This window comes from Oreochromis niloticus, linkage group LG22, assembly GCF_001858045.2.
Source record: "Oreochromis niloticus isolate F11D_XX linkage group LG22, O_niloticus_UMD_NMBU, whole genome shotgun sequence".
NCBI lineage: Eukaryota > Metazoa > Chordata > Actinopteri > Cichliformes > Cichlidae > Oreochromis > Oreochromis niloticus.
The window spans coordinates 15655695-15681560 of NC_031985.2; the positions used below are offsets into that span (position 1 = coordinate 15655695).

Below are 25866 nucleotides of genomic sequence, written 5' to 3' on the forward strand. Positions count from 1 at the left end.
GCACAAATCCTGTCTCTGTGCTGTGTGTGTGTAAAAACAGGTGCACCTGTTTTGGCGGGAAAAAGTACACAGCCTCTCTGATTGGTGGATTCAAATTTAGCAGCTCCCAGGCTGCTTGACTGACCTAGAAACTTGATTTTCTCTCCCTGTGTGTGTGTGTGTGTGTGTGTGTGTGTGTGACAGAGAGGGTGAGAGAGAGTTTTTATGGGAGCATCTTATTGTATGATTTAAATTCAATATATTTAGACTGGTTGACTGAATTTGATCCTGTGTGTCTCTCTCTACATGTGTGTTTCCATATGTGTCCATATTTGTGATTGTGTGACTGTTATACTTTTTTTTGCTGATTTTTTTTCATTTAACAATTAAATTTGAGGGACCCTTAGCATGTTCAGGATTTTTTCAGCTGTCCATTTTGCTTTTCCAATTTTTCTATTTAAGTTATTACTATTGTGCTAAGTCATAGCATTTCTGCTGCTTTTCAGTATTTGTGCTAAATACAGCATTTCTGCTAAATCATACTATTTCTGCTATTTTATGGGATTTGTGCTTAATACAGCATTTCTGCTAAATCATACTATTTCTGCTATTTCACAAGATTTGTGCTAAATATAGTGTTTCTGCTAAAAAATAGTATTTCTGCCAAATATAGTATTTTTGATTACTTATAGTTTTTCTACCAAATCATAGTACAGTTTTACTTCTTTTTATATGGCTTCTAAGACAACCAATCATATCTGAGGGCTGGCACATTCAAATTTGCATATTGGGGCATCAATGGCTTCTAAGACAACCAATCATATCTGAGGCCTGGCACATTCAAATTTGCATATTGTTGCCTTCATGGCTTCCCAGCCAGCCAATCATATCTGAGGGCTGGCACATTCAAATTTGCATACCGGGACCTTCGTGGCTTCTAAGCCAACCAATCATCTATCTCATATATCTCTAATATTTCATATTTTTATTTTAAATGGTCAACATTTCAAGATTCCCCCATGTCTTCTGAACAAAACGGTCTAAGAATGACCGTTTTAGCCCCTACGGTTAGGAATTTATGTCTGTTTGTTTGAGGGGAATCCTGACTATGAGAAATAGACTGCAAAAATCCTGTCTCTCTCTCTGTGTTGCGTGTGTAAAAGCCTGCACTTGGTGCACCAGTTTTGGCGGGAAAAAGCACACAGCCTCTCTGATTGGTGGATTCAAATTAAGAAGCTCACAGCTGTTTGACTGACCTAGAAACATGCTGTTCACAGCCCCTGTTCACTTGCTGATGCTGCTGTGTGTGTGTGTGTGTGTGTGTGTGTGTGTGTGTGTATGTGTGTGTGTGTGTGTGTGTGTAAGAGAGAGAGAGAAAGAAAGACACACACACAAAGACCCTTTTTAGGGCAGCATCTCATTGTTGGATAAAAATATAATATATTCAGACTGGTTGACTGGCATAGACCCTGTCTGTGTGTGTCTCTCTGTACATTTGTGTATCCATATTTGATTTCTTGTGTATTTGTTGATTTGTGTATCCATATTTGATTTTGTGTGTATATGTTGGCTGTTCGTATTTGTTTTTTTTCTAAATGTATTTTTATTTTATTTTTTCACAGGTGAACAAAAAATAGTTTTCAGCGAAGTTAACCATGTTCAGTTTTTATTCAGCTTGTCATTTTACCTTTCCAATATTTTCACTTAAGTTATTACTATTCTGCTCAATCATAGTATCTGTTCTAAATCATTGTTATTAAGCTATATTGTAGGATTTCTGCTAAATCATAGTATTTCTACTATATTATATTTTTCTTTCTAAATATAGCATTTCTGCTATAGAGTAGTATTTCTGCTATGTTATAATATTTGTGCTAAACGGGAGTATTTTTGCTAAAACATAGTATTTATTTAAAATTACAATATTCATAGTATATTACAGTGTCTCTGGTAAATCACAGCATTTCTGCTATGTTGTACTGTTTTTCTAAATCATAGTATTTCTGTAATGTTTAAGAATGTTTGGCTAAATATATTCTTTCTGTTATCTTATACTATTTTTCCTAAATTCTTGTATTTTTGAGAAGTTATCGCGTTTCTGGTGAGTTACAATGTTTCTGCTAAGTTCCGCTATGCTATTGTATTTCTGCCAAGTATTATGTTTCCTCTAAGATATTGTAGTTCTGCTAAATTACTACATTTTAGCAAAGTTCCTTTGCTTCTGCAAAGTTTTTACAATTTCTGCAACTTTTCAGCTTTTTCAGCTATTTTTAGCAGACAGCTTCAGCGTTACAGCATCCAAACTGCATTTTCGCAGGAAATGCAAATTTTTCTAGTTTTAATTAGTGTTCAGAAAAGTCAGTCTCTGATGTTTAGTGGGTTCGTCTATGCCTATGGATCTGGCAGTTTGCCCATTGAAAAGTGACCATCAGTGCTGAAAGGTATTAAAGAAACATATTTTGCCATCAACGCATATTCTTTTTTAGGGAAAGCCTTTGAGCAAGGCAATCATACTGACAACTGCGGTACGTGTAATTGGGCAGTCCTTTGAGTTGGTGATGGGCTGTACAGGAATTTGTCAAGGGACTCTGCTGTCTTCATTCCTGTTCACCTCAGACTCTAAGGCATACAACCTACAGAAATACCATGACAGTTCTGCAGTGGCAGTGACAGCTATACTAAGACTTTACATTATTGTTCAAAAGGGTAAGAGCCCAACATGGGGCTTGAAACCATATCACCAAACAGAAAGTTGTAACGCTTTCAACAAAAACCCTCAATTATTTTACGTCCTTTATTTTAGGCCATGATGGAGCTATAAGACAGTAGCACATGCAAGATGAAACCTTAAAATGTAGGATTTCAAACTGCACTTCATGTTATGAGTTTAAAACTTTCATCAGGACACTTTAATGAAATCTAAAGACAAAAGCTTTGTCAGAAGTGGGATTTGAACCCACACCTTTCTTTAGAACATATAAGAGGCCTTTTGTTGCTCAGGTGCATGACATTTACCAAAGCTGACCAAAGCCACTTGGAAAGCTGGGGTCCATTTTGTAATGAAGTACTGTAGTCCGCCTCTGATTTATGAACAACATAGCCATATACTTCATCTGGTTTACAATGCAGAGGCTCATATCATTGGCAGAATCCCCTCCATAGAACAAATTACTCCAGTGTTTCTGCAGTTTTACTGGCTTCCTCTAAAATACCAGATGGCCATCTTCTCAGAACCTCTGCTACTCTAAGATGCTGTTATTACCAAATCATGTCACTGATCTAGTACTATTTGTGTTAAGTGTGTAAGAGTCCATATTGCAATTGAAAGCCAGTTTCTTTTCCACTAAATCAGGGGTTTCCACTCCACTCCTGGAGAGCTAATATCCTGCTGCTTTTAGATGCATCATTGTTCCCACACATCTGAATGTGACAGACTGCCTAGTCTACTGTCTTGGCAGTCTATAGATTTACATGTAGTGCATGTAAATCTTTATAAGAAGTATGATTTCAGAGCACAGTTCATGTCATGAGTTTAAAACAAACTTTCATCAAGCAATTTGAATGAAATCTAAAGAAAAAAGCTTTGTCCGGAGTAAGATTTGAAACAACTCCTGTATTTGAAAAGCATACCGGTAAGTTCCTTTGGCTAGGCTTGAAGAAGGAAAGGTCAATTTTGCAGTCCAATATCTTTGACTACCTTTGACTAACAGATCAGTAGCCACACACTCACTTTAGATGTTTAGGTGAAAAAGTTTACACCTTTTTTTCATCTTACGACTGCCTTTGAATGAGTGGTTGTAAGCAGATTGCATGGAGGCCAGCTTGTCTGCAAATACTTACTAACCATTTATGTGGAAGGAGTTTAATGTGCACGTGGCAATAAATACTTGAAATGAAATTATTTGGTTGTGTTTCTCTTTTTCTTTTGTGGAAATATAGACATGAAATGTCAATAAAAAATTTTTATCCAGAGGATTTGAACCCACACCCAAACACATAAGTGCCACTAGCTGGAATTGATGGATGACATTTAACAAAGTCAACCAATGCCACTAGGAAAACAGCGGTCCTTTCTTGAGTCCAGTATCTTACGCCTTTATAAGATCTCAGTCATCAACCATGTGGAAGTCTTAAGCTCCTGACATCAAGGACTTAACAATAACTAACTAAATGATATAGGCGGAAAACACCCTTGTCTGAAATATGTAAAAGATAAGGAATAAATACTGCTGACCAGCAGGAGCTTATTTAACTCATCCACATTTAGCAACGTCAGGAAGTCATTGCTTTCTATGTGACTGTAAAGTCTAGATAGATAACATTGTTTTTAGACTGGCAGGATGAGTGGGTATTCTAAGTAGCCCAAACCAAGGCTTTAGTCCTTCCTGTTAAAAGGGTCCTATAGACTTTTAATAAAATTCTGTGTTCAACTCTCATGCCTGGCAAGCTTTTGTCTCCAGATTTAAAGTTGCAATGAACTCTTGAGCCCATGAAATTAAAAGTAATTGAAATTAAAATTATCTGATTATGTTTTGTGTGGAACAGATGGTAAACTTTCATCAAACAGCTTGGATAAAATCGTTGGCAGGGGTTTGGCTTGAACCAGTGCCTTGATTTGGATGTTAGTTGTCACTTTGGTCAGGAAAGAGGAGATTTTTAGTGCCGTAAACTACTTAGCTAGCTGGACAAGTGGATAACAATGCTCATACAACTCCATATGAACCTAAAATTGCTTAGAAAGGTGTTTACAAGTGATATATTTTTGACTCTACTTGTGTTTTGTACTTTAACTTAAAGAGACATCACAGATAAACCTGTGCTAAACAGTCTATTGGACATATGAATGAATGAATGCAAGTGTACAACATGTTAGAAAAGCTATTTGTCAAGTGTGGGATTTCAACCTATACTTATACAATTTAGAACGCAAAAGTGGATGTGGATAACACTTCGTTACAAACAGCACATCAAAGTGAACCAAACCCACTGAGGTAACCAGCCTTCAGTCAAGGTTTTAAGACCACTTCTGACGAACAGAACACAAAAGACAATGTTGCTTTACATGCAACCAAATGTGAAGAATGAGTCCATAACTTTCTCAGTGAGAGATAGTTCATCAACATGAACCAAAGTTACTTGCACTGAAGCAGTCTGGTATCTTTGACCACTTCTGACTTGCAGCATGATGTACAGAGCAAAGAGGAAGTTGAAATTACAGCTAGAGAAACATATTTGGTGGGTGAACATCTTATCTTGTTACTATACTGAAGAAGTCCTCACCATCAGAGCTCAATGAACTGTAACCTCATGTACATGTGATGAAGATGTTGAAGACTAGTCTTTACCCACTTAAGATCACAAGTTTCAAGACTTTCAATTGTATGCTGTTTGCATATATAATGTGGGGTCTTTGGATAATAGGATGGACAAGCTCTAACTGCTAATTAAGACCCTCAGGGCTCTTCACAGGAAGACCGCTGCTGAATGAAGGCTAAAGACTAAAGCTTTGTCAAGAGGGGGATTTGAACCCACACCTTTGTTTAGAATATAAAAGTGTCAGCGGTGTGTTCTGATGGCAGGCATTTACCAAGGACAACCAAAGCCACTTGGGAAGCAGAGGTACGTTTTGTAATCTAGTATCTTAAAGCACATCGGACTACCAGAAAGCTAACCACAACAAAGTCCCATCTAAATAACATCAAAAGGCGTTTTAGATGTTACAAATGCCTGTTGGCAAGTTTAGACCCAATTTTCATCTGTGGATGATACCTGGGTCAAGATTCAATCCAGGTTTGGCAAGTCAAGTTGACATCAACTCAAGTGCTTAAGTCTTTCATAGGTGAGATCTTTCATAAACATTTGTGCCATATGCAATCCTGTATTTTAAAACAGGTTTTAAAAGTTAAAACCACAAAAGTCAAAAGCAAGCAGGTTATAAAAATCATTACCAAGTGGCCCAAAGGTGCCAGATTCAAGGGCAGAATCGTTACTAACTGAAGGACATCTGACTATAAAAAGAGTGTAGCCTCAAATCTGACCCCTCGCAAGAATTTCATGGAATTTGCATGGAAGATGCCAACACGTCTCCAACAACTTTTTCACAAATGACAAAGTGGTAGTGAAACTTGAGAAAATGGTACAAATATGCTCAGACTTGAACTAACCCTGATCAGCTGGTGTGGAACAGAACAAAAAGAGTTGCCGATCACAGAGTTACTCTAACTGGAATTTATTTTTAAGCTCTTAGTTTGTTGAGCATTCTTCCTGGAATAGCGCCTTTCTATCAGAAACACCAAATAAAAACAATGCAATACTTTTAGCAGAAATATCCTGGATGAGCCCCCATTTTAAGATAAATGTCATGGTTCACTCTGATGCATGTTCATGTTCCTTGATCAGCTGAATTAAAATGGAGGATCTGCTTTTTATAATTACTTTGGCTAGTTTTGATGGAAGGCATATATTTACTCATAGCTATGGTGAAACCTGGGATAGAAGCCCCACTGATGATAGCTTTCTTTCTCCACTTATGCAAATGCTTCACTCATGTTGATCATACTGTTGTATGGTGAAAGTTGTTTTAAGTAACTCTGATCAGCTGTTGGGGAACAAAAAACTCAGAGTTGTAGATCTCAGAGTTACTCCAATTTAGAACTTAATTTTAAGATCATAGTTTAAAAACCAATTTAGAGATCCCAAGACTTTCATCGAAAATCTTCCAGATGAGCCCACAACCAAAAACAGGCCTTAAAGAGTTCCTTCTGTGCCACCTGGGTTAGCCAAGCTACAGGCAATGTAAAACTGTAAATACACCATATAAGAGATGGTTAGGTACAATTGTTGATTAAAATTTGATGGGAGGCATATATCAAAAATGTGAAGCTGCTACTATCTAGATGGGAGTAAGCGTTGGATAGAGGTCTTTGTGTAATTCAGTGATAGATTTGATCTGTTCCCTGAGGGTCTTAATCAACAGTTAGAGCTTGTCCATCCTATTATCCAAAGACCCCACATTATATATGCAAACAGGATACAATTGAAAGTCTTGAAACTTGTGATCTTAAGACTAGTCTTCAGCAATTTCATCACATGTATATGAGCTTACTGTTCATTGAGCTCTGATGGTGAGGACTTCTTCAGTATAGTAACCAGTTGAGATGTTCACCCACCAAATATGTTTCTCTAGCTGTAGTTTCACCTTCTTTGCTCTGTACAAAATGCTGCAAGTCAGAAGTGGTCAAAGATACCAAACAGCTTCAGTGCAAGTAACTTTGGTTCATGTTGATGAACTATCTCTCAGTGAAACACTTACGGACTTGTTCTTCAAGTTTGGTTGCATGTAAAGCAACATTGTCTTTTGTGTTCTGTTCGTCAGAAGTGGTCTTAAAACCTTGACTGAAGGCTGGTTACCTCAGTGGGTTTGGTTCACTTTGATGTGCTGTTTGCAACAAAGTGTTATCCCCATCCACTTTTGCATTCTAAATTGTATAAGTATAGGTTCAAATCCCACACCTTACATGTTGTGCACTTTCATTCATTCATATGTCCAATAGACTGTTTAGCACAGGTTTATCTGTGATGTCTCTTTAAGTTAAAGTACAAAACACAAGTAGAGTCAGACGTATATCACTTGTAAACTTTTTTCTAAGCACATTTAAGTTTTCATATGGAGTATTATTAGCATTCCTTTCCGCTTGTCCAGATAGCTAAGTGGTTTACGGCACCAAAAAACTCCTCTTTCCTAACCAAAGTAACATCTAGTATCCAAATGGAGACACTGGTTCAACCCCTGCCAAAGCTTTTGTCTTCAGATTTTATCCAAGCTGTTTGATGACATTTTACAATCTGCTCCACACAATTATTTCCCTTGCAGTTGATATTAGCAACTACCCCAAGGAATCTTCATGGCTTCACTGCAAACTGTAGCCTGTAAACATGGGAAATGGTGGACATAAGCCAGGGATGAGCTGTGTAGGCCACTCCAGCGATGACACAGGATGATTGCTTGGTGACGTGTCATTTGTTTTAAAGTCATCTTTCACTGCTGTTTTTAAGTAAAGCTATGTTAGTAAAAGAAATCTGCTTTAACACTTACATGTGATTTGAACCATTACAGTATAATGCATAATCTATTGGACATAAGAAGTAAGGCAGCTGTAGTACATGTAAGAAAAGTTCTCTTTTAGAAGTGGGATTTGAACCCATACCTGCATTTGAAGGCCATAAGTGACATTAGAGCTCTCTGATGGAAGGAGGCCAACAAAGTGACCCAATGTCACTTGAAACACTGTTGTTTATTCTTGAGTCCAGCATCTTCACAATCAACTGGAATAAGACCATTTCTGCTACTGCTACTATAGCCCAGCAAGCCCAGTTGGCAAAAGACAAGACTTTGCAATACGTTGGGCCTTCCTTTGATTTCCAGCCCAGCTTGTTCAGTTGGCAAGGCATGGCAAGTGGTTAACTGACTGGTTCCTATAACGCAATTTACTCTATTGGAGCACTCAAAGTGCTTTATACAACATGCCTCATACATCCATTTATATGAGCACTTTTTCTACATAAGTAGAAAGAAAAGAAAAGAAAAAGCCAAGTATACCACCAGAGGGCGACTTGGGATCTTGCCCTATGACACTTCAGCATGCAGGCAGGAGCAGCCAGGGCTTGAACCACCAACCTTCTTAGTTAATAGAGTGATAATCCTACCAGAGGATAAGACTCAGAATCTCATGATGCAGTTTCAAGCCCCATATGTAAGAGGTGTACCGACAGTCTGAGGTGAACAGATGGATGATAGAGCTAATTCCAGATGAACTCCAAAGGATTTTTCGAAGTTCAGGGGACCAAGTTCATTTTAGTTTTGAACATAAATTTTCCACTTGAGTGAAAACTAAAGACTAAATCTTTGTTAGAATTTAGGTTTGAAATATCCTTTTGGAGACCAGATATCAGAAAAGGAGCTGTTTTCAGTGTTTTAGCCCACTAAGCCATGCTGGCAAGCGTAGTGAAGAGCTCATAAAAGTCCATTCAAACATTACGGTTGTTTAGAAAGAATTTCATATGCAACTGTTAAGGGAAAATCCCAAATGGCAAACTGCAAATATAAACAGAACACAATGAGACAGCGTAATGAATCACATGTACATGGGTGAGCGTCTCAGAAGAGAGTCACACAGTGTACCTTTTTATTCGTGCATTTATAGTCACTGGTGCCCACAACAGGGCGGCGTATTTTCGCTCTTCTCAGAAAAATGACTATACAACAGTATGTGGCTATCTTGCTGGAACATTCCGTTCCTCTTTTTATCAAGACATGTTACACAGGCGTGCTCTCCCGCCCAGCAGGCCGTCCAAGGACGAGCTTCCGGCAAGCAATATGAATCACAAACAGCAATGCATTTAATAAAAATCTTTTTGCATTTCCCTCCTGTTGTTTGACTTCTCTAATAGTTAAACAATCTGTTTGTTATCTATGCATGATTTCTTGGCTTGGCATTTTTAATCAGCATGTCATTCACAGATCAATTACAACATCATAGATAAGTCATCTTTAGGAGGGTCATCTTCGTCTTCGTCCATGGGCAGGGTCAAGTACGCCTGTACACGGACTGCAACAACTTTATTTATCATTGATTGTATACATGGCAAAATACAAGTGGTAAAACAACAGAGTAAAAGTAAAAGAACTCCAACAAAGACCAGTCCTTTTATTAAAAGAGATTTCCAGGAACCACTTAACAGCCAGGTAAGCCAGTCTTCAGTGTTCGTGACGTAGTCCTGTTGCTGAGCGTCCCTGAGTTGTTTCAGCGTGCGTAAGGCGTCGGTCATGTTGGAAGAGTGAACATTATCTGGAATGTATGTACAGCATGTGTTGTTAAAGAGGACACATAGTCCTCCCTTTTCAGCGAGGATCATGTCTAACGCCACCCTGTGTTGCATTACTGCAATGCGCAGAGCGTCAATTTCTTGATTCTGTTTATCGTTTATGTTACAGGATGCATTCAGGAACAGTCCAAAACGGTAGTCCAGAGTTTCAATTCGTAAAGCATGTTTTCCGACTCCTACCCAGGGAAACAGGGCGTGGGTCTCTTTCTGGCCGGTTGTCCAAAGCTTAAATTCCTGTGGAACATCTGATCCCCAGATAGGGTCATGTGGTTGTACTACAGAGACGTCTCGTCGTCGTCGGGTCCTTGTGGCGTTTCCCGTAGAAAGTGGTGTGGCGTTTTGAAGGTGTGATCTGAGATGAAGATGGGAGCGCAAACTCCGGTCCACCCTGGAGGTAGTATGAAATAAGCACGTTGTCCACATAGCCAGGCCATTCCTTGCACCCAGTAGGTGCCATTAGAGGGGTTGGCTGTGTTCACAGGGGCACCTTCTCCGTTTCCAGCGGTCTGATTACAATTAGTGGTGTTTCCAAGCGGTCTGTTACCGTTGTCTTGCCGGTAGCACATGGAGTGGTTCTTCCCTGGGGTTTGGTCCAAGAACACTGGGAAGTGAATGGATGTGTTCCGGTTCGTCACGTTGAAGTTGATCCAGAAAAGTTGATCACACGTTCCATTGTCTAATCCAGCGTTTTCAGTGGTGATCAACTCATATTGTGGATGTCCCATAAACATACTAAACAGGTTAAGCGAGTGAATGGTAGAGCTTGTCTCATTAATGATGATTTTCTTATGTTGATAGCCAATGCCCGCGAAACTGGCAGCGCACTTGGCTTGTGTTTTATTCATGTAGTCTCCATAAAAGGTGGGATGTGTCGAGGTGCATGGCATGTGGGAGCAGACGTAACATGCAGTGTTGTTAGGCTCTCCCTTAGTTCTGTCATGTACGTAGCGATGCCATGCGTTATTCATCCATGGGTGAATGTGGTCTTGTGTCATGTCACGAAGGTGTGAGTTGTCATGTGTCCACCTTGTCTGTAGGTGGTGTTGTTTGTCTTCTTTATTGTCCTCGAAAAGCGCGAGGAGTCCTGCTAGGAGCAGGAGGACAGCTGCTAGGACGGCGAGTGTCTTCATGACAGCCAAACACACCTAGATCCTCGGGTGAGTAGACTACTGGCGAGAAGTAGAGGGCGGGATATACCCAATCAGCCCTCTCTTCACCAGGTAGATCACCAGAAGGTAGGGGTGCTGGAGTCTATGAGTCTAGGCTGTCACTCACTTTCTTGCAGTGGCTTTGGTGAATCCAAGATGGTCTCTCTGCTATCTTACAGGCAGTTGGTGTGGTGATAAGCACTTGGTATGGGCCTTCCCAGCGCGGCAAGCTCCAATTCTTTCTCTGGAGAACTCGAATCAGGACCCAATCACCTGGCTTCAACCTGCAAGATACTGGAGAAGATTCAGAAGGCAGTTTATTGTTTAAAACAATATCTTTGTTTTCCAGCAGTTTTGACATCCATTCTGCTAGTGTAGTTTCTCTGATTGATTTGTCTAAAGGCTCACTTGTGATTGGCAGCGGAAATGGTCTGCCATGAATGATTTCAAAAGGCGTAAGTTTTTGTGAACCTTGTGTTAATCTCATCCACATTTTTACTAGGCCTATGCACTCTGGCCACGGCCTTCCTGTTTCTTCCATACATTTTCTAAATCTCTGTTTTATTGTGCCGTTTGTCCTTTCTACTAGGCCGGCACTTTGAGGATGATAAGCACAGTGATATTTGATGTTAAACCCTAGTGCTTCAGAGACTTTGCTGATTACCTTGTTGACAAAATGTGTCCCATTATCTGATCTTATTAGAGTGGGGATGCCATATGTTGGAATGAAATGGTTACATAAGCATTTTGCTACTGAAATGGCATCTGCTTTCTTTACTGGATAGATTTCTGGCCATTTTGAGAATACGTCTATGATCACTAGAGCGTATTTTGAGCCTTGACATTCATTTAGTTCAATAAAATCCATGTGGATTCGTGTGGAAAGGATGAGGTGGTGTGGGAAAATGACCTCTTCTTGGTCTGAGATTCCTTTGTGCATTGTGTTTTTTGTTTTTTTTGGCAAATCGTGCATGTTCTGACAAATTCTTTTGCTGAAGTTTCGAAATTTAGAGTGTAAAAAATTTAGAGTGTAAAAGTGTTTTGGAGATTATATCTACTATCCCTCCTGTTGACACATGGAGAGTAACTCCATGTGTCACTAAGGCTGCTGTTGTGTGTAGAGATTTTGGAAGTATTGGTTTTCCTTCACAAATCATCAAGTCATCTCTTAGTTGCGCTCCGCATTTCAGCCATTTCTTTTGCTCAGCTGTGGGAGCTGCTTTTTGTTCATCCTTTGTCAGTAAAATTGTTTCCCTTTGTAATTTCATAGTCATTCTTCTGATGTGCTGCACACTTGCAAATTGCTAAATGTCGCATCACATGAGGAGTTTCCTCCCATGTAAACAGATGTGTGCCATGATAAAACCTTCTCTACACACTAGAAACAAGAAACTAATTTCAACCGTTGTTACATCTTATTCACTTATTTCATAATACAGTTATTTTTTCAAATCTAATATCAATCAACTAATTTGCATATCAGCTTATAATGTGCTAAATTGACAGGTCAACAGAAATGCACGTTCAAAAGATTATCACAAAAGAGAATTTCCTCCATACAGTAAATTACTTGAGTTGCATCAATCAAGGAGAAAGCATCTCACAATTTATTGTATTACCAACTAAATTTTTTGTCTGATCACTGCTTGGTCATACCAGACTCTCTCTGTGTCTTTATTTTTCCTTCTCTGTTTTCACAAACGTTTCACCTATTGTCCTGCAAGCTGGAGAGTTAAATGTCAGTAGTGGGTAAATTCAGCAGTTGATAACAAAACTATTAAGTTTTTCCTGTTTTAACACCAATGTGAGATATAGAGGCGCACATATAGTGTGTGCTCTAGTGTAAGCTGCTCTTCATTGCATGTATGTGTGTTAGTACGCTTGCATGCAGGGCCTCTGGGCCTGTCTCACCCAAAAGGGCATTTTCTTAACAGTTGCCTTTCACTCGCGTGTGTTAAGAAAGGCAAATGTGCTTGTAGCAGTTGTGAGATTATATTACATTATACCTGTAATCAAAATGAGTGAATCATGATACTGCTGTAGGCCACATCATACTTCTTGTGTAATCAGTATATAGTTTTAGTTTGCATCACACTTCTTAGTTAAAAGAATATGAAAATCATTAGATTTATTAGATAGGTTTGTATTATCCTATACTGCTGATTTACTGTGAGTGAGTTACACTGTTTCATGACATTTCATACTGCCGAGTTATGAAGAGAATATTGTATTCAGAGAGTAGGGGCCTCTCTCTTTTTTTTTTCTTTGTGATAGTAAAGAGAACAGAGCACATGCCACGGGAGCGTCACCCCCACCCTTGGTGGAAGCAGAAAAACAGGGAGCCAAGGTCATAACTCAGGCTCACAAAGAGTCAGAAAGAATGTGAATACTTAGTTTTTTGGCTGTGGCGCATTTTGTATGGCTTCTTTTCTTTGTTTAGTAGCTTTCTGCCTTCACCTGAGGGTGTGCCCTAAGCATGTGACTTCAGGTCTCCATAATTGGAGTTTATTTAAAGATAAATAAGATGATTTCATATATTGCTCGCAGATCATGCACTAGACGGTATGTTGCAGTAATAGCCTGCTTCAACACTTAAGCAAAACATCACTCTTTGTTTTATTATTATTATTATTATTATCCTGTCTCAAAACAGAAAATGAAATTGTAGTTGTTCTTGGCTGAGAAACACAAAACCTCTCCTTTTTTTCTTTTTTTTTCAAAACAAGAAACTAAGTTTTAATTTTTCAGCCTTGTCACATAAAACAAAACAGACAACCCAGCTCTCAGCTGGCTCTGGACTTATCATCATCAAGGACGCATGGTGAGAGCCACTTCAGAAGTTACAGTGCTCATTACTCAAGCAACATTTAAAAAAGGAACAAAAAACAAAACTCAGCACACTACACAGAGAACAACAACAAGACACAACTGAAGGTGTTGTTCTTGTTTGTTCTCCTTGAATTTTAGAATAAAGTTATTACATCTCCATTAGTAAATCATATGCCTAATCATTATGTGCCACTGTGATCCACAAGTATGATCACAAATTTATTTTCCAAACTTACTAAGCAAACAAACAAAAATAAAACAAATTGCCTATGGCATCATCAAGGCTTTGCGTTCATATTAATTGAGTGTAAGCTGCTTTCTTCATTGCAAATATTTATTACAATACGGTTTAATTCATGCATCTTATCACAGAGTTCTAAATTCAACCTATCTCCTCACACACACACGGTTTCCTGTCACCGACAGGCACACATTTCCTGTTTCTGCAGACTCTGTCTTTCATTGTATTTATAGTCTAAAAACCCTCTTTAATTCTACTAAAAACAATCTAAATCCCTTGATCTAAAAACGATACACCTTTATTTCACACACACTTTTAAATTGAGCTCTTTCAGACATCAGGAATCATCACACACACTGCCTTTTCTCTCAAACTTCCACTCGTTCACACACTCTACTATGAACCTTTGTAGTGTTATTATTACTTATGTTTTATTATTTTTGTACAAATCACACCCAATCACTCAAAACCTACTACTCACAGCATTCACACAGTTAAAATCACTCAAAATATGCTTTCATACGAGTATTTCAGACATGCTTTTCAAGATATATAGAGGTCACTCACTGTACATCCACAGTAATGAATTCAAACTCTATTTATACAATTGTAGTGAGCAAAACCAGCATCTCCATGCGCGTCACCGCTCCTCATTAGCTTGGTAGTGTCCACATATTTAATTCAGCTTCTCAATCTTGTAGCTTTAGCTGTTGTATACAGGGTTTGGCTCATTAGTTGTTAGTATAGGTTTGCTCTTCATCTTAACAAAGTCTCATCTAAGATGACAGGTTTACAAGCAGGTCAAGTGTCTCTATGCACCTGATTAGTGTAGTTATTTCCTTATTTTCTTCATCTCCTATATCATTGTACTGAGTTTGAGCAAACCTTAAGCTTGAATCAGACTACTTTTAACAATCTTCCACCTCGCATCATAACTGACTGAGGTGCCTCTTCCTATTAATAGTATGTCATTATTAATGTTATCGTTGTATTGTTTTTCCTTTTTTATAACAGCAACAGTATATTACAATACACTACTTTACTACTAATATACAATAGTATATTAGTTTATATTTTATTATGTATCCATCACGGGTCTGTGTGAATCTGCAGCTTCACACCTTCCCAAGCTGGAGACATTTTCCTTGGCTGAACAATGACACAGCCTTAATATGCCTTATGCATCTCTCTTTTTTATTTGATATATTTTGTGTGAATTATCTGGTTTCACACATTCTATTCATTCAGCTTGGTTGTATTCCCAATTTTGTTTCATTGCTTTAATTTAAGTTAACCTTAATTTAACCTTTTGTTTATTCCACTTCATTCCTCTTTCCATGCTTTAAAATATTACAACTCTTGTGTATGCTTTGATTTCTTTTTAGCTTCCTTTTCAGTATTTATTTCTGCTTGGAGGGTTTCTTATAATTTAGTTAATGCATTTTCCCTCCCACGTGGGACATTTAGTTTTCTTTGGATTTCTCCATCTATATGCACTAATTTGTCCGGCACCTGGACATTTCTTTTCTAGCCACTGCTCGTCAGCAGTGAGTTTTGTTGTTTTATTACCCATTATTAGTTTATGCTTCTTTTAGCGCTTAGTAATACACACACACCTGCGGCGCTTTCACTGGCACGAGAACAGAGAGGTAGCTGACACGCCCTTCTACTTTCAAGCTATTCTTGAAAGCGGTGTCACCTTTACGTGATGAAACACGACCTTCCTCTCAGTTCACCAGTACTTCAGCGACCAACAGTAAACAAAGTAGTGGAATAGTTCAGCCTCCTTATTGTGCTGTAAAAAAATCAACTTATTCCACCAACATAAACAAACAGTATAGAACAAACAATTTTTAGACGCGCGTTATCTTTAGCTACCAGTCCTCAAGACGAGCTTAATGCTTCCAGCCCCTCTGGGCGAGCTAGCTACCAGTCCTCAAGACGAGCTTAATGCTTCCAGCCCCTCTGGGCGAGCCTATTTTACCCTCTGCGGGGAGCTACCAATCCCTCTGGATGAGCTCTATTTTATTTTATGGCTTCCAGCCGCTCTTGGGCGAGCCTATTCTCTAAGTTTTGTTTTCGCAAACTTTCACTGTCTCAAAGTTTTCCGTCTTACCTTAGTGGTGGTTTCTTCAGATGCACCCGATCAGCCCCCGACGGTGCGGACCGCTTGTAAAACGTTGGCCAAGACCCGAATTCACGTCCTTGGACTTTATCACACACCTAGTGCGTGAGCTGCCGGCAGACTTCAACGTGGGCTTCTCGCACAGACGGGATCTGGTGAGGTGCCTCTTATGGGAGCTGCTTTAAATAGCCCATCCCATCCGGCTTGAAGGACCAAGAAATGTTAAGGGAAAATCCCAAATGGCAAACTGCAAATATAAACAGAACACAATGAGACAGCGTAATGAATCACATGTACATGGGTGAGCATCTCAGAAGAGAGTCACACAGTGTACCTTTTTATTCGTGCATTTATAGTCACTGGTGCCCACACAACAGGGCGGCGTATTTTCGCTCTTCTCAGAAAAATGACTATACAACAGTATGTGGCTATCTTGCTGGAACATTCCGTTCCTCTTTTTATCAAGACATGTTACACAGGCGTGCTCTCCCGCCCAGCAGGCCGTCCAAGGACGAGCTTCCGGCAAGCAATATGAATCACAAACAGCAATGCATTTAATAAAAATATTTTTGCAGCAACCTATTCCTGACTGTACTTGTGTTTTGTTGTTTTACTTAAAGAATTATTACAGCTACGCCTGTGCTATACAGTCTACTGAACGTATGAATGAATGCAAGTGTACTCCATGTAAGAAAAAGCATTTGTCAGGCGTGGGACTTGAACCTACAGCCAGATGTGGATTGCAAAAGTGACGCTAGAGTACTTTAATGGAAACTGCATATCAAAGTGAACCAACGACACTTGCTTGTCTAGGCTTTAGTCTAGTTTCTTAGACCAGTGGTCCCCAATTTTTTTTGCACCACAGAGCGGTTTATGTCCGACAATATTTTCACGGACCGGCCTTTAAGGTGTTGCGGATAAATACAACAAAATAAAACCAGGACTGGTACCAAAAAAAGATTTATTCATTATAACACAGGAAAAGACCCTGGGAAACCGAGTTAACAATAACAAGGATAACAAAATAAGAATGAAAACCCTAATATTCACACCAGAGCCTCAACTCTTGTGGCCCAGTACTAAACGACTCACGGACCGGTACCAGTCCATGGCGCGGGGGTTGGGGACCTCTGTCTTAGAGTACTTCTGACTCTCTGAAGGCCAAGAACAAAGTCACTTTAGATGTTGCAACCATGTCTGAAGAATGAGCCTGGTGTCTAGTGTTTCGTTGGGTGATAGAGCTCAATATTTCAGTTGTGGATGTAGCACAAGAAAAATGATACCTTTATTAGGAGTGGAAATTCAGTTCTGAACATAAATTTTCACCAAACAACTTGAATGAAATCTGAAGACAAAATCTTTGGCAGGGGTTGGGTTCGAACTAAAACCCAAAATTGAAGGTCTGATTTGTCTTTGGTTCCTGAGCTCGTCAAGTTTTGGGTGAAAACTTAGTGGCACCACCATGTCCATCCAGCTCAGCCATCCAATTTTTTCCACTCATCCTAAGTAGAGAAGCCAAGCCTCTCCCTAGCCAAATTCTCTAGCTTTTCCAGGGAAGATCAAGGCATTCCCAGGTCAGGTGAGAGATATAATCTCTCCAGCATGTCTTGGGTCTGCCCAAGGGTTTCCTCTCGGTGGGACATCCCCGGAACACCTCGCCCAGAAGCTGCTCAAAAGGCATCTTTGTCAGATGCCTGGACCACCTCAACTGGCTCCTGTCGATGTGGAGGATTAGCAGCTCTAATTCAAATACACAATTCAAATACGCTGACAGTAGTTTGATGGAAAGAACTGAAACAAGCTGGTCGAAAGTCACTCCAGTTGTTGACTCCAGTTCCTTTAACAACTTCTGATTAAATATGACCTGGAGTTCACTTGAAACGTGAAAACAAACCAAACTACAGAGAAAAGCTACAAGTAAACTCATCAATTGATTCAAACCAGAGTAGTAAACTACAGGTCTAAAAACGCCCTAAGAGTCTTGTGCTCCAGCTGAGCTCATATATTGAAATACAATGTGGTTTTGAATTTTACATACATAATTTGGTTGATAGGGAATAATGTCACCAGATGTAATTTTTCTTGTTTCTTTGGAAATACTCACTGACTAGTAGCTGAGCGGCAATAAAACTTGTGAAGAAAGTAAATGAAGAAAGTTAAAACTTAAAAAAGAAAAAAAAATTAACTAACCACTAAGTAAGGTCAACTGGAATAGACAGCTCAGTCTCCACCAAATTAGAAATTATTGTAGCAGACACAAGAACTACACTCCTTGGTGGATGAAACCCTGGAAGGTGTGAGGTTTGAAACCGTTGTAGCAGCTGGCTTTTAGTTAATAAAGAGTCCATCCTTGAGCCAGGTATCTTTGTGTACTTGACCATCCTATCACCCTGGAAAAAAAGCTAGAAGGTAAGAGTCTCATGTAATTTAACAACAAACAACCCGAGTGAAATCAGAAGTGATTTCAAAGAATGCAATTGCATATGTCACAAATGTCTGTGTAGGATCTCATCCAGGTCCAAGAAGACTTAAGGAGTTGAGTTGAAGGCAACTTGAATTGCCAAAATTGGATTGGATCTCGATTCAGGTATCACCCACAAATGACAAATGAATCTAAACTTCTTCGCATGCATTTGTAAGATCTAAAATAGCTTTGTGGTTTGCTTTTGCCTGGTCAGAGGTGGTCTACAATACTTGACTCAAGAATGGACCCTTGTTTCCCAAGAGCCTTTGGCTGACATTGAGAAATGCCTTTGATCAAAAACACCAAAGTCTCTTTTGTTTTCTAAATAAAATTGTAGGTTCAAATCCCACAACTACCACAAAGCATTTCTCTTTAGATTTAGATTTTAGATTTGTAGAGATGGATGGATGTAACTGGAGGAGGGTATACGTAATATATGTCTTAATAGGGTTAAATGTTAACCCTAATCTTAACTGTTTCCAACCTGTGATCTAGAGTATGAGCAGTAAATGAATTGGTGCCTTCTGTTAAAATTTAGTGACGTTTTGGCAGAGGAGATAATCATAGATAGCTCAATTCCTAGAGCATGCATCTTAGGGATGCATGTTTGAATCCATGCTTGGTGACCAAGCCTGTGAACAATGATGGAAAAACTTAATGGAAATGAAAGCAGGCTTTCAGGTACAATAATAATAAGAATTCTAAAACATAGTTCTAGCTCAGGATCATGATTGGGTAAACGGATCATAGAGGGGCAGAGGTTCATCAGCAAAATCTGCAATTGTGGTGAAAATTCTAAAAACTATGATACTTCAGCATGCAGGAAGGAGCAGCCAGGGCTTGAACCTCCAACCTTCTAGTTAATAGAGTGATAATCCAACCAGAGGATAAGACTCAGAATCTCATGATGCAGTTTCAAGCCCCATATGTAAGAGGTGTACCGACAGTCTGAGGTGAACAGCTGGATGATAGAGCTAATTCCAGATGAACTCCAAAGGATTTTTCGAAGTTCAGGGGAACAAGTTCATTTTAGTTTTGAACATGAATTTTCCACTTGAGTGAAAACTAAAGACTAAATCTTTGTCAGAATTTAGGTTTGAAATATCCTTTTGGAGACCAGATATCAGAAAAGGAGCTGTTTTCAGTGTTTTAGCCCACTAAGCCATGCTGGCAAGCGTAGTGAAGTGCTCATAAAAGTCCATTCAAACATTACGGTTGTTTAGAAAGAATTTCATATGCAACCTATTCCTGACTGTACTTGTGTTTTGTTGTTTTACTTAAAGAATTATTACAGCTACGCCTGTGCTATACAGTCTACTGAACGTATGAATGAATGCAAGTGTACTCCATGTAAGAAAAAGCATTTGTCAGGCGTGGGACTTGAACCTACAGCCAGATGTGGATTGCAAAAGTGACGCTAGAGTACTTTAATGGAAACTGCATATCAAAGTGAACCAACGACACTTGCTTGTCTAGGCTTCAGTCTAGTTTCTTAGACCAGTGGTCCCCAATTTTTTTTGCACCACAGAGCGGTTTATGTCCGACAATATTTTCATAGACCGGCCTTTAAGGTGTTGCGGATAAATACAACAAAATAAAACCAGGACTGGTACCAAAAAAAGATTTATTCATTATAACACAGGAAAAGACCCTGGGAAACCGAGTTAACAATAACAAGGATAACAAAATAAGAATGAAAACCCTAATATTCACACCAGAGCCTCAACTCTTGTGGCCCAGTACTAAACGACTCACGGACCGGTACCAGTCCATGGCGCGGGGGTTGGGGACCTCTGTCTTAGAGTACTTCTGACTCTCTGAAGGCCAAGAACAAAGTCACTTTAGATGTTGCAACCATGTCTGAAGAATGAGCCTGGTGTCTAGTGTTTCGTTGGGTGATAGAGCTCAATATTTCAGTTGTGGATGTAGCACAAGAAAAATGATACCTTTATTAGGAGTGGAAATTCAGTTCTGAACATAAATTTTCACCAAACAACTTGAATGAAATCTGAAGACAAAATCTTTGGCAGGGGTTGGGTTCGAACTAAAACCCAAAATTGAAGGTCTGATTTGTCTTTGGTTCCTGAGCTCATCAAGTTTTGGGTGAAAACTTAGTGGCACCACCATGTCCATCCAGCTCAGCCATCCAAGTTTTTCCACTCATCCTAAGTAGAGAAGCCAAGCCTCTCCCTAGCCAAATTCTCTAGCTTTTCCAGGGAAGATCAAGGCATTCCCAGGTCAGGTGAGAGATATAATCTCTCCAGCATGTCTTGGGTCTGCCCAAGGGTTTCCTCTCGGTGGGACATCCCCGGAACACCTCGCCCAGAAGCTGCTCAAAAGGCATCCTTGTCAGATGCCTGGACCACCTCAACTGGCTCCTGTCGATGTGGAGGATTAGCAGCTCTAATTCAAATACACAATTCAAATACGCTGACAGTAGTTTGATGGAAAGAACTGAAACAAGCTGGTCGAAAGTCACTCCAGTTGTTGACTCCAGTTCCTTTAACAACTTCTGATTAAATATGACTTGGAGTTCACTTGAAACGTGAAAACAAACCAAACTACAGAGAAAAGCTACAAGTAAACTCATCAATTGATCCAAACCAGAGTAGTAAACTACAGGTCTAAAAACGCCCTAAGAGTCTTGTGCTCCAGCTGAGCTCATATATTGAAATAAAATGTGGTTTTGAATTTTACATACATAATTTGGTTGATAGGGAATAATGTCACCAGATGTAATTTTTCTTGTTTCTTTGGAAATACTCACTGACTAGTAGCTGAGCGGCAATAAAACTTGTGAAGAAAGTAAATGAAGAAAATTAAAACTTAAAAAAGAAAAAAAAATTAACTAACCACTAAGTAAGGTCAACTGGAATTGGACAGCTCAGTCTCCACCAAATTAGAAATTATTGTAGCAGACACAAGAACTACACTCCTTGGTGGATGAAACCCTGGAAGGTGTGAGGTTTGAAACCGTTGTAGCAGCTGGCTTTTAGTTAATAAAGAGTCCATCCTTGAGCCAGGTATCTTTGTGTACTTGACCATCCTATCACCCTGGAAAAAAAGCTAGAAGGTAAGAGTCTCATGTAATTTAACAACAAACAACCCGAGTGAAATCAGAAGTGATTTCAAAGAATGCAATTGCATATGTCACAAATGTCTGTGTAGGATCTCATCCAGCTCCAAGAAGACTTAAGGAGATGAGTTGAAGGCAACTTGAATTGCCAAAATTGGATTGGATCCCGATTCAGGTATCACCCACAAATGACAAATGAATCTAAACTTCTTCGCATGCATTTGTAAGATCTAAAATAGCTTTGTGGTTTGTGTTTGCCTGGTCAGAGGTGGTCTACAATACTTGACTCAAGAATGGACCCTTGTTTCCCAAGAGCCTTTGGCTGACATTGAGAAATGCCTTTGATCAAAAACACCAAAGTCTCTTTTGTTTTCTAAATAAAATTGTAGGTTCAAATCCCACAACTACCACAAAGCATTTCTCTTTAGATTTAGATTTAAATTTTAGATTTGTAGAGATGGATGGATGTAACTGGAGGAGGGTATACGTAATATATGTCTTAATAGGGTTAAATGTTAACCCTAATCTTAACTGTTTCCAACCTGTGATCTAGAGTATGAGCAGTAAATGAATTGGTGCCTTCTGTTAGTGACGTTTTGGCAGAGGAGATAATCGTAGATAGCTCAATTCCTAGAGCATGCATCTTAGGGATGCATGTTTGAATCCATGCTTGGTGACCAAGCCTGTGAACAATGATGGAAAAACTTAATGGAAATGAAAGCTGGCTTTCAGGTACAATAATAATAAGAATTCTAAAACATAGTTCTAGCTCAGGGTCATGATTGGGTAAACGGATCACAGAGGGGCAGAGGTTCGTCAGCAAAATCTGCAATTGTGGTGAAAATTGTAAAAACTTTGAATATCTCATCATCTAGAAAGTACAGCTCTTAAAAGTCCATCTGGAACTTCACAAGAGAGAGACATCTCTTTGCGTGGACAAGTGATTCAAGCTCCTGTTGATCAGCGCCATTCTTGGTCGATACTCCTTATGTTTCAATCAAGGCTGTTTTCTGTCTTTATCGTGTAGTTAGAAGGGAATGCACTGTGTTTTGTTTGCGTTGATGTACTCTCTAAAGAGAAGAAGTGTTTGACATTGTTTGCTTTGATTGTGCTGATAGTACAGGCAACATTTCCTTGTCATATAAACTCTACCGCAATTTAAAATGTTGCCAATTTGTAGACAAACCATCTATAGCCCAGCAAGCCCAGTTGGCAAAAGATAAGACTTTGCAATACGTTGGGCCTTCCTTTGATTTCCAGCACAGTTTGTTCAGTTGGCAAGCCATGGCAAGTGGTTAATTGACTGGTTCCTATAACGCAATTTACTCTACTGGAGCACTCAAAGTGCTTTATACAACATGCCTCATACATCCATTTATATGAGCACTTTTTCTACATAAGTAGAAAGAAAAGAAAAGAAAAAACCAAGTATACCACCAGAGAGCAACTTGGGATCTTGCTCTATGATACTTCAGCATGCAGGCAGGAGCAGCCAGGGCTTAAACCACCAACCTTCTAGTTAATAGAGTGATAGTCCCACCAGACAATAAGTCTCAGAATCTCACGATGCAGTTTCAAGCCCCATATGTAAGAGGTGTACCGACAGTCTGAGGTGAACAGCTGGATGATAGAGCTAATTCCAGATGAACTCCAAAGGATTTTTCGAAGTTCAGGGGACCAAGTTCATTTTAGTTTTGAACATGAATTTTCCACTTGAGTGAAAACTAAAGACTAAATCTTTGTCAGGATTTAGGTTTGAAATATCCTTTTGGAGACCAGATATCAGAAAAGGAGCTGTTTTCAGTGTTTTAGCCCACTAAGCCATGCTGGCAAGCGTAGTGAAGAGCTCATAAAAGTCCATTCAAACATTACGGTTGTTTAGAAAGAATTTCATATGCAACCTATTCCTGACTGCACTTGTGTTTTGTTGTTTTACTTAAACAATTATTACAGCTACGCCTGTGCTATACAGTCTACTGAACGTATGAATGAATGCAAGTGTACTCCATGTAAGAAAAAGCATTTGTCAGGCGTGGGACTTGAACCTACAGTCAGATGTGGATTGCAAAAGTGACGCTGGAGAACTTTAATGGAAACTGCATATCAAAGTGAACCAACGACACTTGCTTGTCTAGGCTTCAGTCTAGTTTCTTAGACCAGTGGTCCCCAATTTTTTTTGCACCACAGAGCGGTTTATGTCCGACAATATTTTCACGGACCGGCCTTCAAGGTGTTGCGGATAAATACAACAAAATAAAACCAGGACTGGTACCAAAAAAAGATTTATTCATTATAACACAGGAAAAGACCCTGGGAAACCGAGTTAACAATAACAAGGATAACAAAATAAGAATGAAAACCCTAATATTCACACCAGAGCCTCAACTCTTGTGGCCCAGTACTAAACGACTCACGGACCGGTACCAGTCCATGGCGCGGGGGTTGGGGACCTCTGTCTTAGAGTACTTCTGACTCTCTGAAGGCCAAGAACAAAGTCACTTTAGATGTTGCAACCATGTCTGAAGAATGAGCCTGGTGTCTAGTGTTTCGTTGGGTGATAGAGCTCAATATTTCAGTTGTGGATGTAGCACAAGAAAAATGATACCTTTATTAGGAGTGGAAATTCAGTTCTGAACATAAATTTTCACCAAACAACTTGAATGAAATCTGAAGACAAAATCTTTGGCAGGGGTTGGGTTCGAACTAAAACCCAAAATTGAAGGTCTGATTTGTCTTTGGTTCCTGAGCTCGTCAAGTTTTGGGTGAAAACTTAGTGGCACCACCATGTCCATCCAGCTCAGCCATCCAATTTTTTCCACTCATCCTAAGTAGAGAAGCCAAGCCTCTCCCTAGCCAAATTCTCTAGCTTTTCCAGGGAAGATCAAGGCATTCCCAGGTCAGGTGAGAGATATAATCTCTCCAGCATGTCTTGGGTCTGCCCAAGGGTTTCCTCTCGGTGGGACATCCCCGGAACACCTCGCCCAGAAGCTGCTCAAAAGGCATCTTTGTCAGATGCCTGGACCACCTCAACTGGCTCCTGTCGATGTGGAGGATTAGCAGCTCTAATTCAAATACACAATTCAAATACGCTGACAGTAGTTTGATGGAAAGAACTGAAACAAGCTGGTCGAAAGTCACTCCAGTTGTTGACTCCAGTTCCTTTAACAACTTCTGATTAAATATGACCTGGAGTTCACTTGAAACGTGAAAACAAACCAAACTACAGAGAAAAGCTACAAGTAAACTCATCAATTGATTCAAACCAGAGTAGTAAACTACAGGTCTAAAAACGCCCTAAGAGTCTTGTGCTCCAGCTGAGCTCATATATTGAAATACAATGTGGTTTTGAATTTTACATACATAATTTGGTTGATAGGGAATAATGTCACCAGATGTAATTTTTCTTGTTTCTTTGGAAATACTCACTGACTAGTAGCTGAGCGGCAATAAAACTTGTGAAGAAAGTAAATGAAGAAAGTTAAAACTTAAAAAAGAAAAAAAAATTAACTAACCACTAAGTAAGGTCAACTGGAATAGACAGCTCAGTCTCCACCAAATTAGAAATTATTGTAGCAGACACAAGAACTACACTCCTTGGTGGATGAAACCCTGGAAGGTGTGAGGTTTGAAACCGTTGTAGCAGCTGGCTTTTAGTTAATAAAGAGTCCATCCTTGAGCCAGGTATCTTTGTGTACTTGACCATCCTATCACCCTGGAAAAAAAGCTAGAAGGTAAGAGTCTCATGTAATTTAACAACAAACAACCCGAGTGAAATCAGAAGTGATTTCAAAGAATGCAATTGCATATGTCACAAATGTCTGTGTAGGATCTCATCCAGCTCCAAGAAGACTTAAGGAGTTGAGTTGAAGGCAACTTGAATTGCCAAAATTGGATTGGATCTCGATTCAGGTATCACCCACAAATGACAAATGAATCTAAACTTCTTCGCATGCATTTGTAAGATCTAAAATAGCTTTGTGGTTTGCTTTTGCCTGGTCAGAGGTGGTCTACAATACTTGACTCAAGAATGGACCCTTGTTTCCCAAGAGCCTTTGGCTGACATTGAGAAATGCCTTTGATCAAAAACACCAAAGTCTCTTTTGTTTTCTAAATAAAATT

General features: G+C 39.4%; 1 protein-coding gene across 1 annotated transcript; it reads right to left on the reverse strand.

Moving 5' to 3' along the window:
- Positions 1-10139: 10139 nt before the first annotated feature.
- On the reverse strand, positions 10140-16766 carry LOC112843595 (uncharacterized). The gene is made up of 2 exons (XM_025902568.1): positions 16199-16766; positions 10140-11306 (listed from the first exon to the last, which is right to left on the reverse strand). Exon 2 carries the CDS (start codon positions 10992-10994, stop codon positions 10140-10142), a length of 855 nt encoding a protein of 284 aa, XP_025758353.1. The 5' UTR covers positions 10995-11306; positions 16199-16766.
- Between the last annotated feature and the right edge of the window lie 9100 nt (positions 16767-25866).